The sequence below is a fragment of the Gopherus flavomarginatus genome, chromosome 12 (genome assembly GCF_025201925.1).
Source record: "Gopherus flavomarginatus isolate rGopFla2 chromosome 12, rGopFla2.mat.asm, whole genome shotgun sequence".
In the NCBI taxonomy this organism is placed as follows: Eukaryota; Metazoa; Chordata; order Testudines; family Testudinidae; genus Gopherus; species Gopherus flavomarginatus.
Window position 1 is genome coordinate 30,495,982 of NC_066628.1, and position 27,625 is coordinate 30,523,606.

The 27,625-nt window shown below is 56.3% G+C and overlaps 1 protein-coding gene across 2 annotated transcripts in view; it reads left to right on the forward strand.

Annotated features, from left to right (window-relative positions):
* The window catches only part of USP43 (ubiquitin specific peptidase 43), a 207,326-nt gene that overhangs the window by 130,290 nt on the left and 49,411 nt on the right, over nt 1-27,625 (forward strand). For both annotated transcript variants that reach the window (XM_050919242.1, XM_050919241.1), the window contains exons 4-7: nt 5,227-5,319; nt 17,027-17,162; nt 17,663-17,807; nt 27,197-27,359. In XM_050919242.1, coding sequence (XP_050775199.1) covers nt 5,227-5,319; nt 17,027-17,162; nt 17,663-17,807; nt 27,197-27,359 — 537 coding nt within the window. The remainder of the gene's footprint in view (nt 1-5,226; nt 5,320-17,026; nt 17,163-17,662; nt 17,808-27,196; nt 27,360-27,625) is intronic.

The following is a 27,625-nucleotide window of genomic DNA, read 5'->3' on the forward strand; positions in this document are numbered from 1 at the left end:
ATAAAGGGGCGACAAGCTGTCTGGTGCTCCCCTGGCACACTGTGGCGAACTGGGAATGTTCTTAATGTTTTCTCTGAATACTGTGTTGGTGCCTCAGTGTCCCCTATGCAGTTCTTAAGTATCTAGGTGGCGGAATAAGGGTGTGTGATTGCTACAGAGCAAAGGGCCAGTGCACCTAAATGCCTGGCACTCTGTGTCCTAGCAGCTGATGGCCTGGGCCCCTCTCCTGCAAAGGTGTCAACTGAAGGTGTTGGAGACAAAGAGGTCGGGTGACCACCTGGCCCAGGAAAGGAACTGAGCAGAAGAGGAGGGACTGGAGAGGTTTTCAGTCTGGAGTTGGCTGGGGATGAGGAGTGAGAGCAGACGTGGGGGTCTGACTCTCTGGGCCCCAGAATGGACCCGACCGAGGGGTCCGGTTCGCAGTACCTACAAGCTCTGTTTTAAACCGTGTTCCTGTCATCAAATAAACCTCTGTTACTGGCTGGCTGAGACTCACGTCTAACTGCGAGGTGGGGGTGCAGGACCCTGTGGCTTCCCCAGGACCCCACCTGGGTGAGCTCGCTGTGGGAAGCGCACGGAGGGGCAGAGGATGTTGAATGCTCCAAGGAGAGACCCAGGAGGTGAAGCCGTGTGAGCTTCTTTCCCTGAAAAAGTCTGCTCCAAGGGAGAGGAGGCTCCCCAAAGTCCTGATGGGCTTTGTGGGGAGCAGTTCCAGAGCATCACCCAGGGACTCAGTGACACACACCCCTTCCTGGTTTCTTTGTTCCCAATGCTCAGCAGCACATGCTAAACCTGGACGGACCCCTGCTGTGTAGACCTTCCCTTTTCACCTTCCTGGCATCTTCTTGCCCCACACTGCACCACTTCTCTCTCTCTACAGCTAAGTCATGCAACCTTTTTGCTTGGGGCATTTAATCAGACTGGGAGACATGCTGAAGCAGGCAGGGTAAGGGGCTAAGAGTCTGGGTTAGATGAGCACAAAGCTCTGTCCCTCTCTGGCGTGAGGATCCAGACGTGTCCTGGCAAACCACCGTACGTTCCCTGGTACACACTGTGCTGGGGAGAGCACTTGTTCGGACAGATGGTCGCATGGCGCCATGATGCAGCTTTGTCCTAATGGCAGCGTGGCAGAGTTAGCGAATTGGCAGGGCCTTCCCCATCAGACATTTTCGGGCATGTCCAGCGTGCGTCGCAGGTCCTCGGCAGGTGTGTGCACTGCAGGGTAACACGTGAAGGCTGCCGTCCGTGCAGAAGCCAACATCTGCACCTCGTTCCCGGCACGTCTGTCTGGAAATTCGCCACTGAGTATTAGGGGGAAATCACATCTACCTTGGTTTTTGGATTGAACATCTGTGCATGGCTACCTCCGGCTTGTCGCTGTGCAACAAACTGGCTCTCGGTGCACAGAGAACATCTGGATACAAGGAAGATCCACAGATGGCATGTGATGATCAGGTCTTGACCTGTTCTCTCCTCCCTATAACTTAACCCCATCCTCACACACGTGCCGTAGCGCATGCAGAGCTAGTCAGTTGTGGCACTTTGGAGAGAGACGTCTTTTTGATGTGAGGCTTCGTTTTAACCTGTGGAAAGGCTGAGGTTGAAGCCAGGTTAAATAAATAAAAAATGGAGAAAAACAAAGCTCTGGAAGCTTGAAGACCTGGAGATGTGAAGTTCCCATGACTCTTCTGCAAAATGTCTCATGGAAGAAGCAACACACATCAAGCTCAGCCAGCCCAGGTCATCCCACACCGAGCCTCTCTGCCCTGCCACAACTATGCCCTGTGCCTTTCTGGCAGGGTCCTGCCTAGCACCAGGAACCATGCCTTGCAAATGGCCAGAATAACTGTATCAAGCCTGACTGCAGTGTGGGCCCATTCCCCAGCTCCGGCCCTGCAGCCCTGGCCTGTACAGAGATCTCCAGGCTCTGTGGCAGTGATATACCTCTCACAGGATCAGAGATGTGTAAATCCAGAGAGCCTGTGTAGCATTAACGAGCAGCTGGCGGAGATAAGCCATTGGCCTGAGCTGGTGGGGTCACTCTGATGTTTCCACGGCGTGTTCCATGGATCGGATGCAGATGGGTGGCGGAGCCTCTCTGCCATTTGCAGCTGTAGAGGGAGCCAGCTGGTGCCTGGTCCAGCTTTGGCTCCAGGTAAATAACCAGTAAGCATCACCTGATGGAGCGGAGCAGCCAGCTGGTGCCTCTTCACAGGTGGTTTGCTAACGAGAGATGAATGGAGCAGCCAAGTGCAGAAGACACTGAAGGGAGCCCCTGTAGGGTGACCAGATGTCCCGATTTTATAGAGACAGTCCTGATTTTTGGGTCTTTTTCTTATATAGGCTCCTATTGCTCTCCACCCCCATCCCAATTTTTCACACTTGCTGTCTGGTCACTCTAAGCCCCTGTGATGGCTGAACTGGAGAGCAGAGCTCGGGGGAACGCGGGAGCCGGGACTCCTGTAATGCGGGGCTGCTGCTGCACAACAGTGAAGTGCCTCCACAAAGAGGTACAGGGACACACAGCATGCTCTGGGCCTGCAGCATTTCTGTCCCCTAAGGCAGAGTTATCACTGATCCCTTCTCCAGCTCCCTCCCCCGCCCTCCACCCAAACAGCAAGAGGCACATGGTAAAGGGCCCGAAGCAGGCTGGCTGGGATCCAAGCCGTGATCAGCAGCGAGCGCCTTCACACTGGGACCCCGAGCCAAACATACCCGGGCGCAGAGGAGAGAAGTAATCGCAGCGAGGGGAGATCGCTGAGCCTCGGGTCACTGCCCTTCACGCAGAACGCTCGGTCATCGGTGGTGATCATACGGAAAAGCAAAGCACTGCTGGGCAGGTTTCGCTGCAGCGATTCCAGGAAAGGGGGGTGGGGACTGTGTGGCTGAAATTCTCTGCAGCTGACTGCCAAAGAAGCAGATAGGGTAGCCGGCTGGACTGCAGATTTACCAGGCAGGTAAATGTAGGTTTAGGCTGAGCCTCATAAACATGCAGAGCCATTCTACCTCCAGTGGAAACCCGCTGCCATACAGCCTCAGGCATACTGTATGCACACAGGTACACGCACACACACCCTTCTCCCTCCCTGCACAACACCTGAATGCTTAGGCCATCTCACACACCACACACACACGTTCACCCACACCCAGTGTTGCCATTCCATCTCCTGGGCCCATTCATCAGTGAGTTATTGTTGCATTGATTCTGTGCCAGGGCACTCTATGGGCATACAGAAAGTTTGCTGCCTTTCTGGGCCTCCTTGTAAGCTCAGGGCCCTACATTCTGCATTTCTACATGGCCCCATCACTTCCCAGTCCCATGGGCTCCTCCCTCTGAGCTCAGGATGCCACCTCCACAGAGGTGAAGGCTGAGCCCTGCCTCTCAGACAGGATAGCCACAGCCTCCACCAGCCCCTGAGTGGCAAGTGCTTCAGCAGGCCACTCATTAAAACATCCCTCGGGTGTTGGATAGGCCATGCAGAGGAGAAGGGAGGGCAGCCGGGTAGGGGGCACCTGAGTCTCTTGGGGAGGCATGGGAGGCAGTTTGGCATTGTAGATTAAACACGTCTGGTGCTTCTTTGGCTAAAATGATCAGCAGTGAATAGCTAACGCGAATGGTGTTCCATTAGGTTTCAGAGTTAACGGTCATTTGGGATGAATGGGCAGTTTTTACCGCTTGAGCCTATGGTGTCAGGCTCTCTGCAGACTCAGGAGCACAGTGCCGTACTGGTTACATTTTGAAGTATTTTTCTCAACCATGAGGGTTAGAAAGATTTTTTTAAGTGTGAAAACTTAAGATTCTGGAATCTGGGGAGGTTGGGGAGGATACTGCTGCGAATTCTGAAGCCCGGGCTTCCCAGAATCCCTGGGGCTTGACCCTCATCTGATTTGTAACGAACGTTTGTAAAAATGATAGCTGTGTTGAGGAATGTAAGGTTGGGATAGCAGGGGGCTGCAGGTCAGGAGTGAGGAGCAGCAGAAGAGCGTGTGACTGTCTCAGGACTGGAATAGCAGAGGGCTGTAGCCCAGACTGAGGGAGCCCAGCACAGCTGCATTTGGAGAGCGCAGGACAGGAGATGCAGGGGTGCTGAAGTCGTCCTTGGGGAGTTCTAGCAAAGCTGCATAGGGAAGCTACAGCCCACTTGGCGCTCACACGAGACAGGGCAGGGCTCTGTCACACAAGCTCACATACGTGGACCATGGAAGGAAAGCCAGCGATGGTTTGATGTTATTGGCTGGGATTTCCTGGAGTCCCTTAGAGCAACGTGTCAGGGAGCCGGTGATGACCCCTGGCACTGATGTCCAGATGTTGCTGCTGTCGTTTCTCGGAAGCTGCGGAGTGTGAAGCTCCGGGGTGGCACTGACCCTTTGAGAAATGATCTAACTCCTCCCTGTCGGGGAGAGAAGTGAAAGGAGCTGGATCTCCCTCTACCCCCATTGTTGTATTGTGGGCCTGGAGGCTTCCTCTGTAGGCTTTGTTCACCTGAGCCAGTTGGAGCTCTGCAGGCTCCCACGCGATCCCAGTGGCCTAATATTCTGCCCTCTGCCATCTAGAGTCTGCTGAGCGCCCGGGGAGGGCGTGACCAGTCTGGCATCCCGCTGGGGTAGATAGTGGCCCGCAGGGAGACAATCTGGCATGGGATCTGAGTCAGGCTTCAAGAGGCAGGACAGAAAGCCCAGTGCCTCGGATTTGTTTGTATCTATGGCCATCTCAAGCCAGCTGGGCCTTTGCGGCCTGGTCTCAGGCAGTGAGACAGCGCCGGGATTTGGGAAGAGAGGGATAGAAAAGCAGCAGAAGTTAAAGGAAACCAGCCCGTTGTGTGGCAAGGCTTTGTGTCCAGGCCTCAGCGTGGTTGGGGCCTAGTATGGTTGCTAATGGGAGCAGAAGGGGAGAGAGCTATTACACACCAGGGGATGAATCGGACCAAAGTCGAGGGTGGGCTGGTTATCAGGAGAAACTTCCTCATGCTCAGATCTACAGCTGTGGAAGGGGTGGAAGCCCGATTGCCTAGATGGTTTCAGTGGAGACTGGGCTGGAGAACACAGTGTGCACCGTGATAGTCCTACACTGGAAGTGAATCACAGCCGGGAATCTCAGGATCGGAGCAATGCCCTCACCTAGGCAGAGGGATGCTGCCCCTGTTTGCTTTTTGCCCTGGGTGGGGTGCACCCTGGGTCAGAGCCGCACATGTTTAATTTGACTGTGGTTTCTTGTTTCATTTTCAGGTCCTCCTTGACCTGCCCACACTGTCTGAAGCAGAGTAACACCTTTGACCCCTTCCTGTGTGTCTCATTACCCATCCCCCTGCGCCAGACCAGGTACGTGAAGCAGCACCGCTGCCTCTGCTCTGAGCTTGCACCCACATTGGCCCCCGGGAAACGTCTTCCATCCGCACTCTGTCCCTCTCATCCCCGCCCCATCTCCTGCTCCCCTGGCAGGGTGAGGCCTCTGGCTAGCCTGTGAGCCCACCCAGCGCAGTGCGTGGTGTGAACCACGTGCGGCTTGCCTGTCCCTGGCAGGGGGCCCTGCTGCAGAAGGCATAAGTGCTGGAACTACGGGTGTTGGAGGTGCTTCTGCATCCCTTGGTTTGAAGTGGTTTCCATTATAAACAGGGTTTACAGTTGGAGTCAATGGCTCTCAGCATCCCCACATACAAATTGTTCCAGTGCCCCTGGCTGAAGGTGGGGCTGCTCGCTGAGGGGGAAAAGGGTTAGTGTGGATGGGGTGTCAGGGGTGGGTCTCTGGGTTCCAATCACAGTAAGCTGGGCTGGTCCCATCGCAGTTGCTGTTGGTCAGTCCACAGCCCAGACGCACCATGCTACTTGTCAATGTGGTGACCTAGGACTCGCAGAATGGGACAGCCGGGCTGGGGGAGGATGAGCAGAGCTGTGTGTGTGGGGAGCCCAGGGCTGGGATACCAGGGGGCTGCGAGTCGGGATTGAGGGGCACGGATACAGCTGTGTGGGAGGAGCCCAGGGCTGGGATACCAGGGGGCTGCGAGTCGGGATTGAGGGGCACGGATACAGCTCTGTGGGAGGAGCCCAGGGCTGGGATACCAGAAGGCTGTGAGTCGGGATTGAAGGGCACTGATACAGCTGTGTGGGAGGAGCCCGGGGCTGGGATAACAGGGGACTGCGAGTCAGGATTGAGGGGCACTGATACAACTGTGTGGGAGGAGCCCGGGGCTGGGATAGCAAGAGGGTGTGGGATGGGAGTGAGGGGCACCAGCAGAGCTGTCTGGGGGGAGGTCAGGACTGGGAGTTCGGAGGGTGATGACTGACGTGCTGACAAAGCTGCAGGGCAGACTGGTGGGTCCTTGGCTGGAGCAGCAGCAGCTTATTTTCAGTCAGGACCGAGGTGCATCGGCTGTAGCTGGGCCAGGGAAACACTTGCAAAGCTGCCCTCCCTTCACTGCTCCGCACTCCCACTCTGCCACCCGATGGGGACACGGCAACAGCTGTGCTCTCCCCGGGCCCCAGCGTGGGGGTGGGACTTCCAACTATAGCCGTTAGCCAATGAAACACCCTGAAACAAACAAACAAAAAGTACTTGGTGTTTATCCAATGAACACCGGAAATGGCTACTTGTAGTTACAGGTGGTGGGTGATGCACTCTGCAGGGGAGATTCCTGAAGTGCACTAACTTGCTGCATGTTAACAGGTCTGCTCAGACCCTGCTGGTGCTCTCTAAAGGTTGCCTAGTGCGCTTTAACCCAGCACCAGTTGAAACAGTCCTACGTTAACGTGCACCAGGGAATGTTACCAAAAGATACTCAGTCCAGCACGTACAAAGGAAAACCCTCCCCCTCATTTTTGGACAGCAGCATAAAACTAAACATTTGCTAAAAAATACCCCTCAAAATGAAATGAATAAACCCTAAAAACCAGACGCCCTCCATGGGGGGCAGAGGAAGCTCAGCAGTTGCCATTCTGCCCCCTGCATTAGCCAGTACTGGGTGCTGCAACCTCTAATAGAAAGGTTCTGTTACGGGAGGTCAGCCCACTATTCTCACAGGGCTGCTTTCGCTCCAGTTCCTTCATCTGGATTTCTAGAAACTCAGCTGCTCTTTCTCCAGCTTGGGCAGCGCCAAGCAAGGCGCAGCTGCGAGGGTGTTGAAAAGGCGCAAACCTGCCAAGGAAGGAAGAAAAGAAAATGAGATTTTTTATTGATATTGGTGAGAGCAAAACAACCATTTTCTTACCAGTCAAATCCTCCTTTGCGTGCTGAACTAGCAGCCGTTTCCTACATATCTGCTGCCCTCACACTGGCCCATTAGGACACAGATTACCGGCTCCTGTGATATCATTGCTGAGACCCCAGATCTTACAGGCAAGAGCCGAGGACTTCCACCCCACAGGATTGACTCTTCCAAAAAGCCGTTTTCACATGTTGCAATCGATAATAGATGCAGGTGCTAACAGCAATGTCAGCGCTGAACTGATAGACGTGACTAGTAACAATTCCCGCGGCAGCAAGTGTGTTTGGCAAGCATCTCGTTGGAGCTGTGAAGTTAACGTGCGATTAGTCGCAAAAACCGACAGTGAGAGAAAAAACTTGTCCCTGCGTGTCTGGGAGTCGGCTCCACCGAGCGTCCCGACCTTGACATGACATCTGCTCCCGTTAGTTCCACGGAGCCCTCACTGCTGGCAGGTTCTGTCTGTCTCTGGTTGCACAACACCCAGCACAACAGGGTTCCCAGTGCATGCCGGCAGCCCCTGGTGCTAGCATGGTGCACTCCAGGGTGAGAGTTCTGCTCTGCGCCCACAACCCTGCCCTCCAGCCCTGTCTGACGGACATTTACGGGATGATGGGGGAAGAGGCAGAAGGAAAATGAAGCAGCTGAGCACCAGCTCAGGGCAAGGGGCATCGTGGAGTCGTAATGTGATCATTGGTTCCCCTCTAACGCCTGGGGCAGTCATCCTGTACCAGGCGCAGATTCCTTTCCCCTCCACACTGGATCTGCTGCGCTGGCCAGTGTGTGTGTGTGTGTGTGTGCGTGCATGCATGCATGTGCGTGCTTGTGTGGGTGGCAGGGTGACCAGATGGCAAGTGTGAAAAATTGAGACAGGGGGTAGGGGGGTAATAGGAGCCTATACAAGAAAAAGACCCCAAAATTGGGACTGTCCCTATAAAATCAGGACATCTGGTCACCATGTGTGTATGTGCATGCATGTGTGCATGTGGGTGTGTGGGTGCATGTGCATGCGTGTGTGTGCATGTGTGCATGTGTGCACCTGTGTGGGTTGGTGTGTGTGTGCATGCATATGTGCATGTGCATGCGGGTGTGCGGGTGTATGTGTGTGCTTGCGTGCATATGTGCACTTGTGTGGGTGTGTGTGTATGCGGTGCATGCGCCTGAGCACACTTGTGCAGTCAAGTCTCCACCCAGCTGTGTTGGGGGTGGAGTAGTGGCTACCTTTGCACGGGGGGAGAAGGGGCCACAGATGCTTTCCTACTAGCCTGTGTGGATGCGTAGCCAAGGTCCTGGCTGGCTCCCCAGTGCCCAGCCCCACCTCTGCAGAGAAGCCTAGAGGCAGTTGTTCAGGTCTGTCCCAGTCTAACCCCTCAGGAGCACCATGCAGGACGGGTGCAGCAGCTGGAGGATGACTACCCAGAGACTTAGCAGCTGTTTGGAGTTATTTGTCCCGTCCCTGCACCCATAAGAGCAGCCTGCAAGGTCCTGTCATAGGGCAGAAGGGACCATGAGACCCTGGTCTGACCTCTGCAGAGCACACGCCACAGGATTTCACCATTACCTCTGCAGTTAGCCCAGTCACTTGCCTCTGCCCAGTGCATCTCTTCCAGAACAGCGGCCAGCCTTCCTGTGGAGACCGCAAGAGATGGAGAATTCACCTCTTCCCTCGGCACTGGAGTCCAGTGGGAAATCACCTCACTCTGCTCACAATGATTTCTGATGAGATCAGGAGCTTTGCCTACCCCAGATGGCACCAAGTCATGAGTCAGCCCCCCAAAAATCATGAGATAGGTTTCAAAAGCTTGAGTGTGTAACCAGGAATACGTCTGGGGGTTGTTTGTGACCGACTGGCTTTGGAGCCATGAAGTCACATCTGGGCCATGTTTCCAGCTTTTCTCCACAATCACAAAGGCCAAGGACTTTTTTTTTTAAATCCAAGATGAGATTCTCCTCCATCCCCAGGTCTCCAGGAGCTGGGGCTTTAAGAAAACCTCTGTTAGTGAGAGAAATTGCAACATGGCGTCAGAGGAAAGATTTAAAATAGGAACTAAGGGCACTGTTTTAATGGCTGCTACCACAGGCCCTCTCAGGCTTAGAAAGAAAGATTGTAGGGCCCCGAAACACAGACAAGTTCCCGTCTGCAGCAACCCAAAGCTCCCGTTGCTTGCGCTGTGGATCCCTGAGACAGCATTAATTAACAGAACTTGTATCACAGCCGCATCTGGAGGCTTCAGAGAAGATCAGAACCTCATGTGCTGGGCACCGTGCAGACCCAGAGCAAGACAGTGTGTGCTCCAAAGAGCTCTGATAAGACACAGAGAGGCTGAGAGGGGAAACTGAGGCACAGAGACTTGTTTAAGGTCACACAGTGGGTCACTGGCAGTCCCATGTCTCCGGACTCCTGCCCCATTAGCTCACCCTGCCTCTTAAACCAGAAGCTCTCCCCAGTCAGGACAGCACGGCCCACCCTGGGGCCTGGGAGGTTAGCGGGCAAATGTCTACTGGTTCGATCCAAGTTCTGCAGAACGTGGTGGCCTTGTGAAGCTGCCCTGAGCTTAGGGGGTCGGGGCAGTCCTGTGCCAGGTGGGTTAGTGGGCCCAGTCCCAGCACCAGTGGGCAGCCCCAGCTGGCAAGGAACTTGGTGTATCAATAATGCCAGCTGGGTCTTGCGCAAACTTACCTGATGCAGGTGTAAATGGCAGCAGGGTTGTGGGTGTACAGCAGAGCTGTGTGTGTGCGCATGCGCAGGCAGAGAAGCGTGGGTGTGCAGTAGGTGTGTGCACACACGCAGCAGGGCTCTGTGTGTGCGCGCATGCGCAGGCAGAGAAGCGTGGGTGTGCAGTAGGTGTGTACACACACTCAGCAGGGCTCTGTGTGTGTGCGCAGGCAGAGAAGTGTGGGTGTGCAGTAGGTGTGTGCACACACGCAGCAGGGCTCTGTGTGTGTGCGCGCATGTGCAGGCAGAGAAGCGTGGGTGTGCAGTAGGTGTGTGCACACACGCAGCAGAGCTCTGTGTGTGTGCGCATGCGCAGGCAGAGAAACGTGGGTGTGCAGTAGGTATGTGCACACACGCAGCAGAGCTCTGTGTGTGTGCGCATGCGCAGGCAGAGAAGCGTGGGTGTGCAGTAGGTGTGTGCACACACGCAGCAGGGCTCTGTGTGTGCACATGCACAGGCAGAGAAGTGTGGGTGTGCAGTAGGTGTGTGCACACACGCAGCAGAGCTCTGTGTGTGTGCGCATGCACAGGCAGAGAAGCGTGGGTGTGCAGGTGTGTGCACACGCAGCAGGGCTCTGTGTGTGTGCGCATGCGCAGGCAGAGAAGCGTGGGTGTGCAGTAGGTGTGTGCACACACGCAGCAGGGCTCTGTGTGTGCGCGCATGCGCAGGCAGAGAAGCGTGGGTGTGCAGTAGGTGTGTACACACACTCAGCAGGGCTCTGTGTGTGTGCGCAGGCAGAGAAGTGTGGGTGTGCAGTAGGTGTGTGCACACACGCAGCAGGGCTCTGTGTGTGTGCGCGCATGTGCAGGCAGAGAAGCGTGGGTGTGCAGTAGGTGTGTGCACACACGCAGCAGAGCTCTGTGTGTGTGCGCATGCGCAGGCAGAGAAACGTGGGTGTGCAGTAGGTATGTGCACACACGCAGCAGAGCTCTGTGTGTGTGCGCATGCGCAGGCAGAGAAGCGTGGGTGTGCAGTAGGTGTGTGCACACACGCAGCAGGGCTCTGTGTGTGCACATGCACAGGCAGAGAAGTGTGGGTGTGCAGTAGGTGTGTGCACACACGCAGCAGAGCTCTGTGTGTGTGCGCATGCACAGGCAGAGAAGCGTGGGTGTGCAGGTGTGTGCACACGCAGCAGGGCTCTGTGTGTGTGCGCATGCGCAGGCAGAGAAGCGTGGGTGTGCAGTAGGTGTGTGCACACACGCAGCAGGGCTCTGTGTGTGCGCATGCACAGGCAGAGAAGCGTGGGTGTGCAGTAAGTGTGTACACACACGCAGCAGGGCTCTGTGTGTGTGCGCATGCGCAGGCAGAGAAGCGTGGGTGTGCAGTAGGTGTGTGCACACACGCAGCAGGGCTCTGTGTGTGTGCGCATGCGCAGGCAGAGAAGCGTGGGTGTGCAGTAGGTGTGCACACACGCAGCAGGGCTCTGTGTGTGCGTGCATGCGCAGGCAGAGAAGCGTGGGTGTGCAGTAGGTGTGTGCACACACACAGCAGGGCTCTGTGTGTGTGCGCATGCGCAGGCAGAGAAGCGTGGGTGTGCAGTAGGTGTGTGCACACGCAGCAGGGCTCTCTGTGTGCGTGCATGCGCAGGCAGAGAAGCGTGGGTGTGCAGTAGGTGTGTACACACATGCAGCAGGGCTCTGTGTGTGTGTGCAGGAGAGGGGATGGAATGTGGAAAGTGCTTGTAATTTACTTTGGCGAATCCCAGTCCTGTGGCTGCCAGCTTCTCAAACCGGCTGTTTCTGGGGAGAGAGTCTGTCAGCTCCTTCCGCTGGGCACTGGGACGCTGCACTGTACAGGCTAAGCCACTGCCTGCTTAGGCTGGGGTTCCTTTAAGACCCACAGTCGCCTGGTCTTTTATCCACTGTTTGCTTGCTCTGCTACCATTCCTTGATGCAGTAAATCTCCCGTGCTCCGCTGCACAGCTTGGCTTCTGCAAATTGATACTATCATTGTTCCTCTAGGGCCTTCACTGACAGATTTAAATACTTTATAAACCTCTGTGGTGGAATGTGCAGGGCCCAGCCTGATCCCTCATTGCCCAACAGCGTCGCCGTGCTAAGTGATTAATTTCCTTGGCTCAATAAATATTGCTCATTGGCTACGAGTCCTGAGGTCTGACATTTTGGAGGAGGGGTGGGGGAATCCCACCGGAGGGTCTGATCCAAAAGCTAAAAGGATTTGTTCCTGCGGAATACAACATCCTGCATTCCGGGATGGGAACTCAGGTGCTGTGAGTGGCGACCTCCCAGCCCAGCACTGAATAGGGGGAGCAAGAACTCCTAGGGTGTGGGGTGGTCTGAACACTACCGAAATATGTAGATGGCTGGATGGGGAGAGATGTATACTGAGATAGACAAGTAGGTGGGGTATAAATAGATAAATATATGGGGAGCAGTGTGTGTATTGGGATGGATAGAGGGGAGGGAGGTGTATTGGGATGGAGAGATGGGTGGAGGGGGTGTACTGAGATGGATAGATGGGGTGGGAGTGTATTGGGATGGATAACTAGCTAGATGTTTCTGGGGAAAGATGGACAGGTGGATGGGTGTTTGTGTGGATAGATAGATAGGTGAGACCACGTTACAGAACCTAGACCAGTGGTTCTCAAACTTTTGTACTGGTGACCCCTTTCACATAGGAAGCCTCTGAGTGAAACCCCCCCTTATAAATTAAAAACACTTTTTTATATGTTTAATACCATTATAAATGCTGGAGGCAAAGTGGATTTTGGGGTGGAGGCTGACAGTTCGCAACCCCCCATGTAATAATCTCGCAACCCCCTGAGGGATCCCGACCCCCAGTTTGAACCCCTGACCTAGACCATCTTTGTGCTCCCCTCTGCCCTGCCCACCTAGCTCTGTTCAGGGGATCAGCCTGGGTATCAGAATGGGCAACCCCTGCTACCTGGGGCACTCCCTGGGCACCACTGGCAGCCAGAGGCAACTGCCTGGCTCGAGGGATATGGGGCCTGTCAGCTCTGGGGAGTGGGCTCCCCTGGGGACTCCCAGCCCCCACCATTCGGAGCAGGAGACTTAAAGCCTGGTCTCAGAGCAGGGGCAGAGCACAGGGCATAGGTAGCTGGTGTCCCGGGACAGGCTTGGGAGGTCAGTGGGAGAGGGAGGATAGGTTAGTGGTTAGGACATTAGCCAGGGATTTGGGAGACCTGGGTGCAAATCCCTGCTCTCTGCAACAGAACTTCTTTTGTTTGCTGGGGTAAGTCACCTGCTCTCGGTGCCTCTGTTCCACCATCTGCACAATGGGGATAGCAGGGCTGCAAGGCTGTGGGGAGGGTGAAGGATGCGAGGTGCTCTCAGGCTGTGGTAATGGGGGCCTGCGAACTGGATGTGCACACCTTGGATCACCCCAGGCTCTGGGCATTCCTGGCACCTGGGTCTCTGCCAGCGAAGCCCTCCCTTGAGTTCAGCCCCTGGCAGCTGGCTGCGTTTTGACCAGTTTGGCGCTGAACTTGTGGAGTGGATGGGAACAATCAATAGAGACTTAGGCTGTTTTATGCAGGCAGCCAGCACTGCCTGGGAGCCAAGAGCTGCCAGCGGGGTCGGGGGGCTGTCTGCCATGCTGAGTGCTGCCTCGAACATTATCTCCTGCCGCACGGTGAAGGCTCTGCCCACTGAGGGCTGTCCCCAGGAGCTGGCACTGGTCCTGTCAGGCCTCAGACAATAAACCTGCTCATTCAGCTTAAAGGGTAAGGAACAATGCAGCGGCAGCATGGCGCAGACAGGCAGCCGAGGGCATGGACGTGTCTCCTGGGGCACAGAGGGAGGGGACCCTCTATTTAACTGTTGACAGGCAAATGCCATGAGTGCTTCTGCACAGCAGTGCTATTATCAGCCTGCCTGGTGCCTCGGCTAAATGAAACGTAAGTGCTGCAATCAGGGGACGCGCTGGAGAGAAGCAGCTCACCTGCCTGCCAGGCTGGGCTGAGCCCGGGGACAGGGAGAGCTGGGAAGTGCATGAAAGGCAGGCTGGGAGAACGTGTGTGGTAAGAGCCAGCGCGGGCTCTGAGCGTGACCTCCTCCTGGGCACTGAACCTGCTCCATGCCTGGCACCAGCCTGCAGTGAAGAGCTGACCTGGCGTCTTCATTCCCTAGGGAGCAGGCCAAGCTGGGGGAGACATGGGGGCGCTTTGGCTTGGGGTGGAGCTTGGCAGTTGAGGGCTCCTGCCTTGGGGGTTCTGGGCAGGCCCTGGTCTGGCTGGCTTTGGCCTCAGGCAGGGCCTGTCTGCTGGTGCCTGTGTTGTGAAGCGTCCAGGCCGTGCTGTTCTGGCTCAGCCACCAGCAGCTTATGAGGTGTTAACAGAGTGGCTGCCACGACGGGTCTGTCTTCACTGTGGAGTTAGCCTGGGTGTTGCCCCTGAGCCCCCTTCACCCACACACAACCGCCTCTCACTCGTGTAGAAATGCTTCCAACCCAGGCTAGCTGGTCTGGCTGGGAGTGGGTGGGAGCCCACATGCTGCTTTCACTGGGGCTGGGAACCCCCTCCTCACTTTGCAGTGAGGACCCAGGTTAAATCCCTCAAGTGCCATCGGTGCCCCCCCATTCCCCAGGGGGGCCAGGACAGGCACGTTCTCCCACAAGCCCCTGGGAAAGACTCAGAGAGTGGCTCTGCTTGCTGCAGCCCAAAGGACCAGGGCACATGCCCCCAGAAGTCCTAGTGACACGCGCGGGTGACCGCAGTGCAATCAGAACACAGTAACTGGGGCAGGGCATTGCAGTGGGGCTGCTCCTCACCTCCGGGCTAGGCCAATCCAGGGGCTCCCGCCTGGTGCAGTGCAGACATCCCTCGGGGGAGTAGAGGAGATGGGGCTACCTGTGTGGACTCCTGGGGCATTTCTCTCTTACTTACAGGCACTACGCCCAGGAGGGGCCAAGTGCCTTGCAGAACAGGTCTAAGGCCATGTTGTCTCACTTCCAAGGCTGCAGCATGTCTGTGTGAGGAGGCACCTCAGAGAGCCAGGAAACGACAACAAGCGGTTCAGGGGCTGGGATTCTCCCAATGAGGGATGGCTTCCCCAGCCCGCGGCTCTTGCTGAGCTGAAGAATGGGCCTGGCTCAGTCCTTGGCTGGCCGCTGTAGTTCATGTGTCTCTCTCTGCTGGGCAGCAGAGCAAAGAGAACAGCACCAAAAGGGATGTGGTAGGACTCCTACCCATGTTGGCTCCTGGAGCACTGAGGGGGAGTCCGGGCACCCACCTCCACATCTCCCTTAGCAAAGGACAGGGCCTGGGCCTTGGGCCAAGGAGGCAGAGGGTGAGAAGCTCTCCTGGGACAGGGGGGATGGATCAGGTGACCTTTGGCATTGGAGGTGACCCTGGGGCTGGGTAGCTGAGAGGTGAGCTTGGCATGGGGTGGGGAGAGAGGTGAAGTTGGGTGATGCAATGGTGTGCTCAGAAAGTGCAGGGTGTGGGGGAATTGGGGCTGAACAATCTGTGGGTCTGAGCTGCGGGAGGCATAAGAGCTCAAGAAACACAGTGTGTGACTGCATTGGCATTTCTCCTTTGAAGGTCTGGGTTCAAACCCAGCTCAGCATCCCAGTGAAATGCATCTGGCTGTCTCAGCCCAACTCCAAGAGCCACTTGCCAGCCTCCCCTAGCCACGGGTCTCCCACCTAAGGAGACAAGTGACAAGGCTATTTCTAGCCACACTTCCCGGGGTCTCTGCCAGCCCCACATTTCTATGCTTTACCTTTGTTCGAGCTATTTTACCTATATTCTAGTTTCACCATGAAAGGGCCGGTGCTATCCCATGATGCTCTGCAGCTGCGGATACAGCAGGACTATTGAGCACTGGCTGCCCTGATGGGAGGCCTTTGCCATCCACACAGCCAGTGCATGTGGGAGCTACTGCTGGGTTGTAATAAACCACACCCTAAACCAGTGGTTCCCAAACTAGGGGCGCTGCTTCTTCAGGGAAAGCCCCTGGCGGGCCGGGCTGGTTTGTTTACCTGCCGCATCCGCAGGTTTGGCCGATCGCAGCTCCCAGTGGCCGCAGTTCGCCACTCCAGGCCAATGGGGGCTGCAGAAAGCGGTGGCCAGCATGTCCCTCGGCCTGCGCTACTTCCTGCAGCCCCCATTGGCTGAGAACGGTGAACTGCAGCCAGTGGGAGCTGCGATTGGCCAAACCTGTGGACGCGGCAGGTAAACAAACCGGCCCAGCCTGCCAGGGGCTTTTTCTGAAGAAGTGGCAGCCCACGTTTGGGAACCACTTCCCTAAACAGACCTACACAGTAGGGTGCCTCCCATAGCCCTTCACTGGTCAGAATTCCTAGTCTGATGCTCCCCTGTGTGCAGCTCTGACTCAGCGATAGAGCAACGGGAAATGCTTGTGATATGGGAAAAGTGTATCAGGTGCTGACCTGGAGCAGGCCCCTCATGGCACGGTGTGGCCCTGTGGGCGCGCCGCCCTCACCTTCTTTTGGCTGCTCCCAAGTCATGTGTCCATAGCAGCGCAGAGGTCCTACCTCAGTATCCCCCTAGCTGGGTCCAAGTTATTAAGCCTTAATAAAGCCCACAGACCTAAACCCTGCCCCTGAGTTAAGGGATTCCTCACCCCTCATGCCTGGGGCTGTGCAATGGGTCAAGCTTGCGTTGCCATGCCAGTCCACCAGCACCGGGTTCCGGCCCTGCTTCACAGCACCTCTTCCCTTTTCCAAAGCGGGGTGTATCCCATCCCCACCGTGTCTGCTACACCCTTAAACTCCTGTTTCCTTAAAGGGGCCATGTCATGGACTAGGCATGGCTGGCCCTGAGGCCCACCGCTCCTTAAAGTGACCGGACCACCAGACCATGGTGTTAAATGTTATGGGGTAATTCTGCCCTGGTTGCATGCTCCAGCAGCAAGGGAAGGCGCTCTGCGGAGGGCAGAGCTGAGCCCTGCATATTTGTGGCCCTTACAGTCAGTGCTGAGGTATGTTCCCGAGTCAGCGCTCAGCTGTCTGGGCTCATCACTTCCTGCACAGGGTCGGGAACACACGGCGTATCCTAATACCCAGCTGGAACAAGAGCTCGGGTGCCCTGGGGCACAGACAGACCAAGGGGAGGACCCCCCATTTGCTGCTTACTGGCTTTCTGGAACCCTCTGCTCCTCTGTTTTTCAGGCCCTTGAATGTCACCTTAGTCTTCCAGTCCAAGAGCCAGCGGTTCCTGCGGATAGGCTTAGCAGTGCCCCTCTTCAGCACCGTGGTGACCCTCAGGGCAATGGTGGCAGAAGAAGGCAAAATCGCCCCCAATCAGGTGAGTCAGGGCCAGACCCTCCGCCACACTGTCCCAAGCCTGGAGCAGCCAGGTGGCCAGCTACCCGCCCTGCTGAGCGCACTCCTGGCGGTACTGGGGTTGCCCACTCCAGCCAGGCAGGGCTCACATGGCAAGGAAGGGGCCCCGCGCTTTGTCTCAGCTGCTCTGGTGTAGGGACACACTGCGTCGTGCCACAAATGCCAGATGGCATCGCAGTACCAGGCGGTGGGGCGTGAATGGAACCCCCTGGTGAGTGTGTCTCACAGGTGGTACAGGCATGCTACAGCCCTGTCAGCCGGGCTCCCAGTTGCAGCAGCTCATGTCCACATTCACTGCACTGAGCTGCTGTGTGGAGGCTCCTGGCAGCCCAGGGACTCCTTAGTTGTTCTGCAAGTTTGAGGCTCTCCAGAGGCAAGAGAGATCGTGGCCACGGGATGGTTTTCTCCTCAACATCCTTATAGGAGGGAGCCGGGGTCGCTGACTGTTCCCCTATGCTGCAGGTGATCCTGGTGGAGCTGTCCCCCAGCGGGTTCCAGCGCTCTTTCCACGACGAGGAGGATCTGAACGCCATCGCGGAGGGCGACAGCGTCTATGCCTTCCAGGCCCCACTGCCCTTCAGCAGAGGCAGCTCATCCCGGCTCTCAGGTACCAAACTGCGTTCGGGTTTGTTCCTTGCAAGCAGGTGGGAACGTGCACGCGATAAAAGCCGGTCATGTCTCCTTCCCCAGCCTCCTGTTCTGAGCCTTGGCAGGAGGATGCCTAACAGCAGGCATTTTCCATCAGCGTCGGAGCATCTCCCTGCGTGCTTGGAACAGCTATCGCCCTGCAGCTTTAATGAGCAGAAATTGATGTGGGATTTACTCCACTCTCCCTGGGACTGAGTCCCCGGAGACAGCTCCCGCTGCCCCATATGCATCTGTCTCAGCTTCTGGGCATACCCAGGAAACAATTATACAGGCTAAGCCCAAACCACTTAGCTGAGAGAATGGCAGGGTACCTCGTCTGATGGCCTATTAGCAAAAGATGGCCCAGGTTTAAAGGCATGGGGCCTTTTAGACTGAACACGTGTGAAACAGAATCTCTTCTGACACAGCCGGATCAGCTGCCCATGAGGCTGTCTCACAATGTGTGAGACATAGGGAAGAAGTTGCGGCTACAGCTCTGGGCTGGGACAAAGGAGATCTGGGGTCAGTTCTAGCTCAGTCACAGGCTCCTTGGGGGAGTCACCCCATTTTCTGGGAATAACAATGCTTAATTCGGGGTGGGTGGGGAGGCAGGGCCCCTCGTCCTGCATGAGCAGCACCCAGTGCAAAGAGGCCCTCACCTGCCACATACTCAATGATTTTGCCCTGATCTTTAAAGCACTGCACTACCCACTCTCCGTGCTTTGATTCAGGGAGCACTCAGTGCTGGGGCCACAACCAGCTGAGCCTGTGCGATGCAGTGCCACGGCCTGTTCACAGCTTGCTTGTCCTTGCTTGTCCTTGTCCTCCTAATGCCACCTCCCCCCGGGCACTGCAGAGATGCCAGCTGAATGGGCCAGGGGCTTAGGGCCATCTCCCGCACCAGAGGGCACGGCTAAGGAGCCTTGGGGGTGGGGGAACAGGCTGTCACCACCTGATCTGTGTGCCTGCTGCAGGTGCAGCTTGAGGATGTCAGCTCCACAGACGTCCGAGATGTAGAAGACCTCTTGGGTCACTGGGTCCTGGGAGCCCGGCAGGATTCTGTGTCCGGCCCCTTTCACAGGCCCTGCATTGAGCTCATTCAGAAAGAGGAGGGTGCTAGTCAATGGGAATAAACGCATTCAAATCCCGCCCTCTGTGGGAGGGGCAAGTATCATTAGCCCTCCCCTGGGGGTCATAGAGCCCTGTCATTCCAGGTGCAAACACGATTCCAAACCTTGAAATGGGCACGTTGTTTTCCGGCCAGCCCGGTGAACCCACCTCTCCTGGGTGGAGGTGCCCAGCTGGGCTGGAGGGCATGGGGGTGGGGAGAAAAACCGGAGCGACCGAGCGGCATGCCCAGATTGCCTACGGAGCTGGAGAGGCAACAGCCTGCTTAATGCTGCTCTAAGAAAGATGCCCTCCGCCCCCCCTCGAGTGTCAATGCAACTGGACCCGCCTGTTTGCTCAGAGCCGCATCTGCGCCACGTCAGTCTGCTTGGAGACTGAGAAGAGAACTGGGCCCCTAACATTCCCTAACAGCAGCTCTCCAGAAGGCCAGACTGACAAGTCTTGGTGATGGTTCCAGGGGGAATCTCAGGGAGTTCTGGGCTTGGAGACTTCTCCAACCTCCTGGGAAGTATCAAGCCCTCGTTGCTCTGCAGTTGGCTTCCTTGTGGGATTTCCAGGTGGCATCGTGCTCAGCTGGTGCTTAGGTCCCTCAGCTCCGGGAAGTGCAGAGGAAGCCATGAAAGCGAAACGGAGCCGAAAGCGAAGTGAACGTTTTCAAACCCGGAGAGAGGTTCGGCTCGAGCTGTGGGTGGACGGTCAGCTCAGCCCTTGTGGGATTTGCCCTTCCTTGGTTAGGACGGGCCACAGGGCCAGGGGTGCAACATGCAGTGTGGCAGACTCTGGGGGAGCCTCTGTCTATGGGATGCATGGAGACAGCTCTCGGAAGGCAGGGAGAGATGGTGCTGAGACCTGGCACCCCTGGCAGGAAGAGGGCTCCTTGGTTGCTGTCTGGAGGAAGGTTTGGGATGCAGAGTTCTGTGGCTTAGCACAGAATCCCTGTGTTACAGCCATTCCCCCGAGAGCTGCAGAGAAATCCTGGGGCCACCTGCCACAGAGCTAACTTCATGATGCCCGGAGGTAAAGCAGTATCCCTCCAGCACAGCGCCAGCTTCAGGGGAATCCTGGGGGCGGAGGCCACTGCCCATTACACTGTTCCTCACCCAGTTTCACCCCTCCAGCTAACACTAATGGGAGTTTCAAAGGAAAGCGTCACATAAAGCATCCTAATGTCACGCTCATTGGCAAGGTTTGTGCTGGTAATCGGACCCCGGGACTCCCGTTAACGGTGACTTAATTAGATGCCAGCTGGTGTTCAGTAAATGTTTGCCTAAGTACACATGGCATCTGGGCAGGGTGTGTGGAACGTCTCCTCATGCGAACGCGTTCTGATTAGCTGCCGCCTGGGCAGCTGCTAACTGGGCTAATGTGGCTGCTTGGTGCCGGAATGAGCTGTGCTGCCGCTCGGCATGAGCCATGGGCATTCTGGGGCCTATGAAATAAGAACCATCCCAACTGTGGCATCAAATGAAATTTGATCGTTTGAAGTTCAGGAAACAGTTCCTCCCCCCCTGCCCAATTCTGTTTCACTTTCACTGTCCCTCTTTGATCCAAAACTCAGCAAGAAAGGAGCAGCTTGTGCTGCCCAGAAATCTCTGCAGGGAACATGTTTGGTTTTCCAGACTCCGGGGGGACCAGTGGCAGCCAGACTCCTGATTGCTTCTCCAGGCTCCATCCCCAGGCATGGGAGGTTCCTGCACCCCAGGCCCGGTGCATTGAGGTCCCCACCTTGGGCCTGGGCTGAGCCTGAGTCCAAACAGAAAGCTCCTAATACAAGTGGAAGTTGCTGTCCTAGGGAATGTTCCCTGAGTACTTGCCTCAAGCAAAGGCCTGAACAAAGCAATTCCTGCAGCAGCCCCATCAATAATAGATCTAGCCTAATGGAGCTTGTTGGTCTAATTCCTCCTTCCCCGGCAGCCCCCTGGGGAGCAATATTTTTAGATTCTCCAGGAAAGGGCCAGGCGTGTTTCAGAACTGTATGTGGCACATGACCAGCTGCAGCAGGGCATGGCATCTCTGGCGCCAGGCCTGGGCTGAGAAGGGACAGCACCCTCCTGGAGCTAGGAGTGTAAAAATACCAGAGCTCCTTCTCTGGCCAACGATGACACACACTGGGGCCAGTGAACAAGGCGGCCGAGGGGACGTGGCCTTGCAGCCTTTCATGCCGTGCAGCATAAACCGCTGAGCCGATTCTCTTTGAGCGGCACACTGGCGAGGTCTGAGACACGATGAGCAATCGTTCCCTTCCCTTGCTAGGGAGCTCAGCCCTGTGCAGCAGAAGGCACCAGGCCACGGGTCCAGGACAGCTTCAGGGCTTCATCTGTGCTGATAGCCTTTTCCAGAGGCCCCTCACTGTGCTATCGGGGCACCTTGTGTACATTTATAGAGCCGCCACCCTCCACCACCCCGTGAGGCAGGAGCAGGGGGCTACCACAGCCCCGTTTCACAGATAGGAACTGAGGCCCGGGGGACATGCCCAAGGCAGAGTCAGGAATTAGAACCCAGATCTCCTGAGGTGCCTCTCTGGCAGGCTTACTGGGCCTGTCCAAGGAGTGACAACAGGCGAATAGTGTGGGGACGCAGGAGACGCTGGGCTCTGCCCAAGCCAAGGCTGTGGGGAAGGCGGCCTGTTCCTCTCCCCAGGCTCTCAGGCATCACAAGGCAGCATGGAGTCCAGTCTGCGCCCCGCAGTGCGAGACCAGGACCCGTCCCCCTGGCAGTGCCATTTATCTGTGGTGAGGAGACGCCACCTGGTGCTGAAGGTTCGTGAGCAGTCCTGATATGGCCCCACCCCAGGCCGGGACGTTCCCCCAGTTACTCTCCCTCCTGTCCCAGTGCAGAATGACACAACGTCTCCCCTGGATCAGAAAGCGAAGCCATGGCCACAGCCTGCCCCCCATTGACTTGGGGGTGGGGCAGTGAGTGGGCAGGCATCAGCAGCACCCGGTCCTGCTACGGCCCCTCTCACCGAGGGTCTGCTCTTCTCCTGCGCTGGTCTCGGATATGCTGAACCTGCCAGCCAGCCATGCCGTCCCCAGCACGCTAGAGAGGGACTTGGTGTCCCTGCCAGTTGGTGGCAGGCAGGAGCTGTGGGTGGTTCTTTGCTCTGCTAGCGGCTGGGGGCACTTCCCAGTCACACTTGTTTGCCCCCTTCCATTTGCAGTTTGGCCCAGTCAGGCAGCTCCCTCAGCAGCCAGGCCTCCGGGGGTCTGAGTCCTCCCAACACTCGCTGCAGCTGGGCACGGTCCAGGGATTGGTGCCTGGTTTCCCCTCCCTTTCATCCCAGGGCAGCGCTGGTCAGAAATAACCCTTGGGTGGGCCAGGCCGCTGTGAGGAGGAATGGCCGTGGCTGGTGCTGGGAAGTGGGAGCTGAGACCATCTGTTCCTTTGATGAGCTCTTACCTAGGCTTACGACTCAATTGAAGGCTGTGGCCATCCATCACATCCCTCCTAGGTGGCGCGCGGCTGAGCCCGCCACCGAAAATAGCGGTAGGATGAGCGGCAGTAGGGGCAGTGAGGCTCCACCACTGTTCCAGCCTGTTATGAAGATCTATGACCCGGCCATCGCAGCATGATTCTGCTGAGAAATAAGACTTCTCTCCCACAGCCAAGCCTTCCCTTCCAGGCCAGCTGCATTCATTATCCCGGGCACCAAGCTCCTGGCAGTGAGGTGCCCGGCTGGGGGAAGGCAGCCATGGGGCACATCCCCTTCCAGCCATGGGGCACATCCCCTGGCAGCCGTGGGGTATATCCCCTGGCAGCTTTGGGTCAAGTGCGTGGAGCAGCTAGTGACAGGAGAGGTTTTGGATAGGACCAATCCTCCACGTTAGCCAACCTGCAGCAGCCGGTGAGCTCCCCATAGCAGATCCCCTACCCCCAGCTTCTCTCTTTCCTCCTGCTGCCCCCCACTGTACCAGGCCCCAGAGGTGTACCGAGCCCATTTCCTGCCAACGTACCCACTGGCACAATGCCCTCTAGTGGGCCTGCAGGCACCTCTGACCTTCCTCCCCCTCCCCCAGGCCTGCCTCCCCTTGGAGGACCGATATCCACTGCAGTGTGCCTCTGGCATCTGTCTGTGCCGAGCTGCAAGAGAGGGGGTGAGACAGACATTGCAAAGCTGGAGGTAGCAGGAGGAAGATTATTTGCTGTGGTCGTTCCTGGCAGCCCCAGTCACAGGCCAGTCCCCCGTGGCGCCAGGCACTGTACAAACAGAACAACCCCAAGCAGCTGACAATCTGAGTTTGAGAAAAGAGACACTGGGTGGACACGGGCAGATGGGAGCACAAGGAACCCAGAAGACATAGGGCAGCATGTCAGGCTGGGCTCTTCGAAAGTGGAATCCAAGTCCCAGTTCTTGTTTTTAAGCTCTTTTGACTTTATTCTGCTCACGTGAGTGATCTCCAACGATTGTGGGCAGGGAAGAGAGCCCCCGCAGGCCCCGGGGCTGTCCCAGTCCTGGGCTCCCGTCACACAGCTCTGCCGTGCCCCACCTCCCGCCCCCACAGGCCCCGGGGCTATCCCAGCCCTGGGCTTCCCTCACACAGCTCTGCCATGCCCTGCACTCCTGCCAGGGGGCCTCGCTGAATTAACTGAGCTTTGGCACAACATCGCAGTGTTCTGCACAATTCCGACGGCCCGACAGTGCCGGAGCACGGGTCAGTACATGGCATTTCAAAGTACAAGGCTTGGCATGGATTTCCCCAACGCAGGAGCAGCTTCTCCTGGCTCTCGATTGATATCCATAAATATTTAATGTCCAGAAGTTATGCATCAAGCCGTGATGCTGAGAGCTGGGCTCTGGCCGCAGTGTGATCCTGGTATTCCCCAGCATCAGCAACTGGCGAGCAAACGGAGCTGCCTTGGCCTCTGCAAAGCCCTCTGTACCAGGACCGGAAGGGCACCAGACAGACCGGCCAGCTCTGTGGAAATGGAAACGTTGCGCTGGGTGTTAAACATGTCGGAGTGTCTCCCCGATAAGTTTGCTTTACATGTGGTGCAGAGACACGTTGTCCTGAGTGATGTTTGCAGGCCCGGGGAGGGCAGGCAGGGTGTGAGCACTGTGGGGTTTGTGATTGGCAGGGTGATTGGGAATGACAAGTCAGTTGGCGGTGGCTAGAGAAACCCAAGAGTGCAACACACATGCTGGACCATTTACTTGCAGCTCTGCCGATTCCCCTCACGCCCGACCCGCAACCCTCCTGTTATTCCAGCTCTGGGCTCCCTAACTCCCAGCACTGCCTGCACCCACAAATCCTGACCCCACTGCCCCCCTTCCTGCCTTCAGTCCTGGGCTCCCCTCCCACCCAGCCAATACCTCTCCACACTGCAGAGATTTCTGACAGCCCAGAACGTGTCATGTCATTGTCCCTTCAGAAATGAGTCCGTGACACCAGGGGCCTTCCCCAGTGCGGGGCTGCTAGGACCCTGGTTAGGGAATGGAGCACGCCTGGTCCCTCTCACTTTGCCAGTACTTCTCAGCCCAGGCCTGGCTCTGCTTCGGTCTGTTGTGCTGTGTGGCGCATGAGGGACGGGGACAGAGCTACACAAAGGACCTGGCTGAAGCGACTGGATTAATTTCCCTTGAGGGCTGGATTCTCCTGAGTGGGTGCAGGAGGAATCGCTCCGCTGGGCTGGCGGGGGCAGCAGCAGAGCAGGGACATGTCGGTGGGATTGGCAAGGGAGCTGGCACTCAAGGGCAAAATGGAGCAGGGAGGGGATAAAAGGTGGAGTCTGGAGAAAGCAGCAACCCAGGAAAGTTTGCACCAGCGCATCCAGCCTTTAGGGGAGATGCCAGGGGCATGACGGTATAAGAGTGTGTGGGGCGGGGGAGCAGGTGGCATCCAATCTCCTGTTCTCTGCCAGGGTTGTGTGTGTGCCCAGGGTTAGTCTTCATTTTGCCTGGCGTCGCTCGGCCGAGTGTCGTCCTGTGGCGTGTGGTACAGGCGAGTTGGCATTCGGGTGACACCCAGGATGGGTCAGCTAGGTTCTTGTGCCTGTCCCTGATTTCCCCCACCCCACCAGCCCCCAAAGTCCTTGTGCTTTGTGCCCACCAGAGGAGAGCTGATTGCCTGCTGCATGACAAGTGCAAAAGGGGTGGTGGGTGAACCACGCGGCTAAACCACTGACCACCCCCACCCCTGCCATGGTCATTCCCCACCGTGGTTTCTAGTTTGTGGGGAGAGGCAGTCTAGTGGCTCTGCAGGGAGAAGCGGGAAAGAACAGCAAAGAGCTCAGGAAGGAGACAAATTCTGGGTGGCTAAAACTCCACCAGCAGTGATCAGACATCAGAACGGGAGCTAGCCTCATGCTTCAGGTGCCAGGCTATTGTGGGTGTGTGTGGGGTGGGGGTTTGAAACCACAGGCCGGCAGGAAATCTGGTTCCGCAGCTCCGCCAGTGTAATTCTGGGTGATGCGGTGTGCGGCCAGACAAGCCTGACAGTGATTAATTACCTCTCCAAGCTAATCGAGAGTCCCGACATCGGAAAGCGTCAGAGGAGACGGAGCGTACAGCTCTGGGAGCTGAGACACGTGGCAGTTCAGCTGCACAGAGCACCTCCTGCTGTCTCCCAACCATACAGATACTGAGGGGCCCTGGTTAATTGCCCAGCCCTGATTGTAAGAAGGTCGGGAGATGGCAGGTGCTCCATGGGCAGGGCCATGCCCTTCTCCTCACCAGCCGCGCACCCTGCAAATGGATCAGTGCTCAGCTCGGGACTCTCTGATTCCTCCTGCCCGCGATAGTACAGGAAAGCAGTCTTATTCAGTGGGATTTACCCATCAGGGCAGGAGAAGATTTACAGGCCCTAAGATGGTCACCGATGCCCTTGGCCCTGGGGGTGCCCATGCCTCACAGACTGGTGAGGAGAAGGGGAGCCCAGCGCACAGCCAGGCCGGGGGACTGGATCTCTCAAGCTTGAAGTCTTGGCAGGGGAAGGAGGAGCCACCGGAGGGCTCTTGAGTCATGAGGACTTCCTGAGATGGCATGTAATTGGCCTTCTATGGTCATCGGTCTGCCAGGAATTCACTGCCCCACATTCTTTGGGGTAACAAGTTGTGACGATGCGGTTCTGGCGGGACCCAACTGAGAGTGCCAATTCAGGACCAATTGCTTAAACAGGGCAGTTACAGCCCTAGACTGGGGTTTTTCCACCTCTAAGGCACCAAACCAGCCGGACAAAGAGGACTATGGTCTCACCCCACTGGCTAACCACAAGTCACACAAGCAATTCCCTCAGCCACTCCAGTCTCCCAGTATCACCACCAGTCCCACTCGTCCTGGGGATGAATGGTTATGAAAACCAACACCCCAATAAAAGAAAACGGTTCTCTCGATCCCAAAGAATCAAGCCCCAGACCCAGGTCAATATACACATCAGATCTTACCCACAAATCACGCTGTTGCCAATCCTTTAGAATCTAAAATCTAAAGGTTTATTCATGAAGGGAAAAAGGTAGAGATGAGAGCTAGAATTGGTTAAATGGAATCAATTACATCCAGTAATGGCAAAGTTCTTAGTTCAGGCTTGTAGCAGTGATGGAGTAAACTGCAGGTTCAAATCAAGTCTCTGGAACATCCCCAGCTGGGATGGGTCATAAGTCCTTTGTGCAGAGCTTCAGTTTGTAGCAAAGTCCCTCAGAGGTAAGAAGCAGGATTGAAGACCAGATGGAGATGAGGCATTTGCCTTATATAGGCTCTTCCAGGTGTAAGAACACTTCTTTGTTCTTCCTGTGGAAAATTACAGCACAATGGAGTCTGGAGTCACATGGACAAGTTCCTGCACTTTGCTGAGTTACAAGGCATATCTGCCTTCTCTCCATGGGTCAATTATGTAGCTGATGGTCCTTAAGGGGCCACCAAGCAGGGAAGGCTGAGTTAACACCAACTTGTCTGCGGTGTCTCCCAGAAGCACAGCACATTTTTGAAATACAGACAGTGTAGAGCCAATATTCATAACTTCAACTACAAAATGATACAGACATATAGACACCATAATTATAACCAGCAACCCATAACCTGGTCTTAGACACCTTATATGACCCCCTTTACATAAGATTTGGTGCCACTACAGGACCTTGGTTGCAACTATGTTCTATGTGGTCCCAGTTTATATCAATAACGTCACACAAGTTGGTAACTGACCCCTGATCAGTGCTTCCATACATGCCCACTGCAGCATGTGATGTCAGAGCCCTGACTCGGGGATTCATTCTCTGCCCTCTTGCTCTTGTATTTCTCCTCTACAGGCTGCCCCCTCAGCCTTCCATCTTCCCCCAACTCTTCCGATCCTGAAGGCCAGCGACTGCCCCATGCGGGGGCCATGTCCTCAGAGTTCTTGCACCATGGTGGAGGCGGGAGAGTGCTGCTTCTGCTCTGTAACACAGCAGGGATGGAGCAGCAGGCTGCCAGGTATGTTGCTTTGCCTCCATTATATGCCAGGGAATGTGCATATCATGCAATTTGGTGCATGCATTGTGCAGCCGGGAGTGCAAACCGGAGGGTGCAATTGCAAATTCATTATGGTTCAATGTGCACTTGCCCAAATTCACATGGAGAAGCTACTGCCGGCTTCTCCAGGATCCATTGTGTTACCACACAGGGTGCCTCATGGCGCCTGTCTCCTTGGAATGGAGCAGGCAAGCCATGGCCGAGTCTCTGAATCGCTTGTCTAGTGG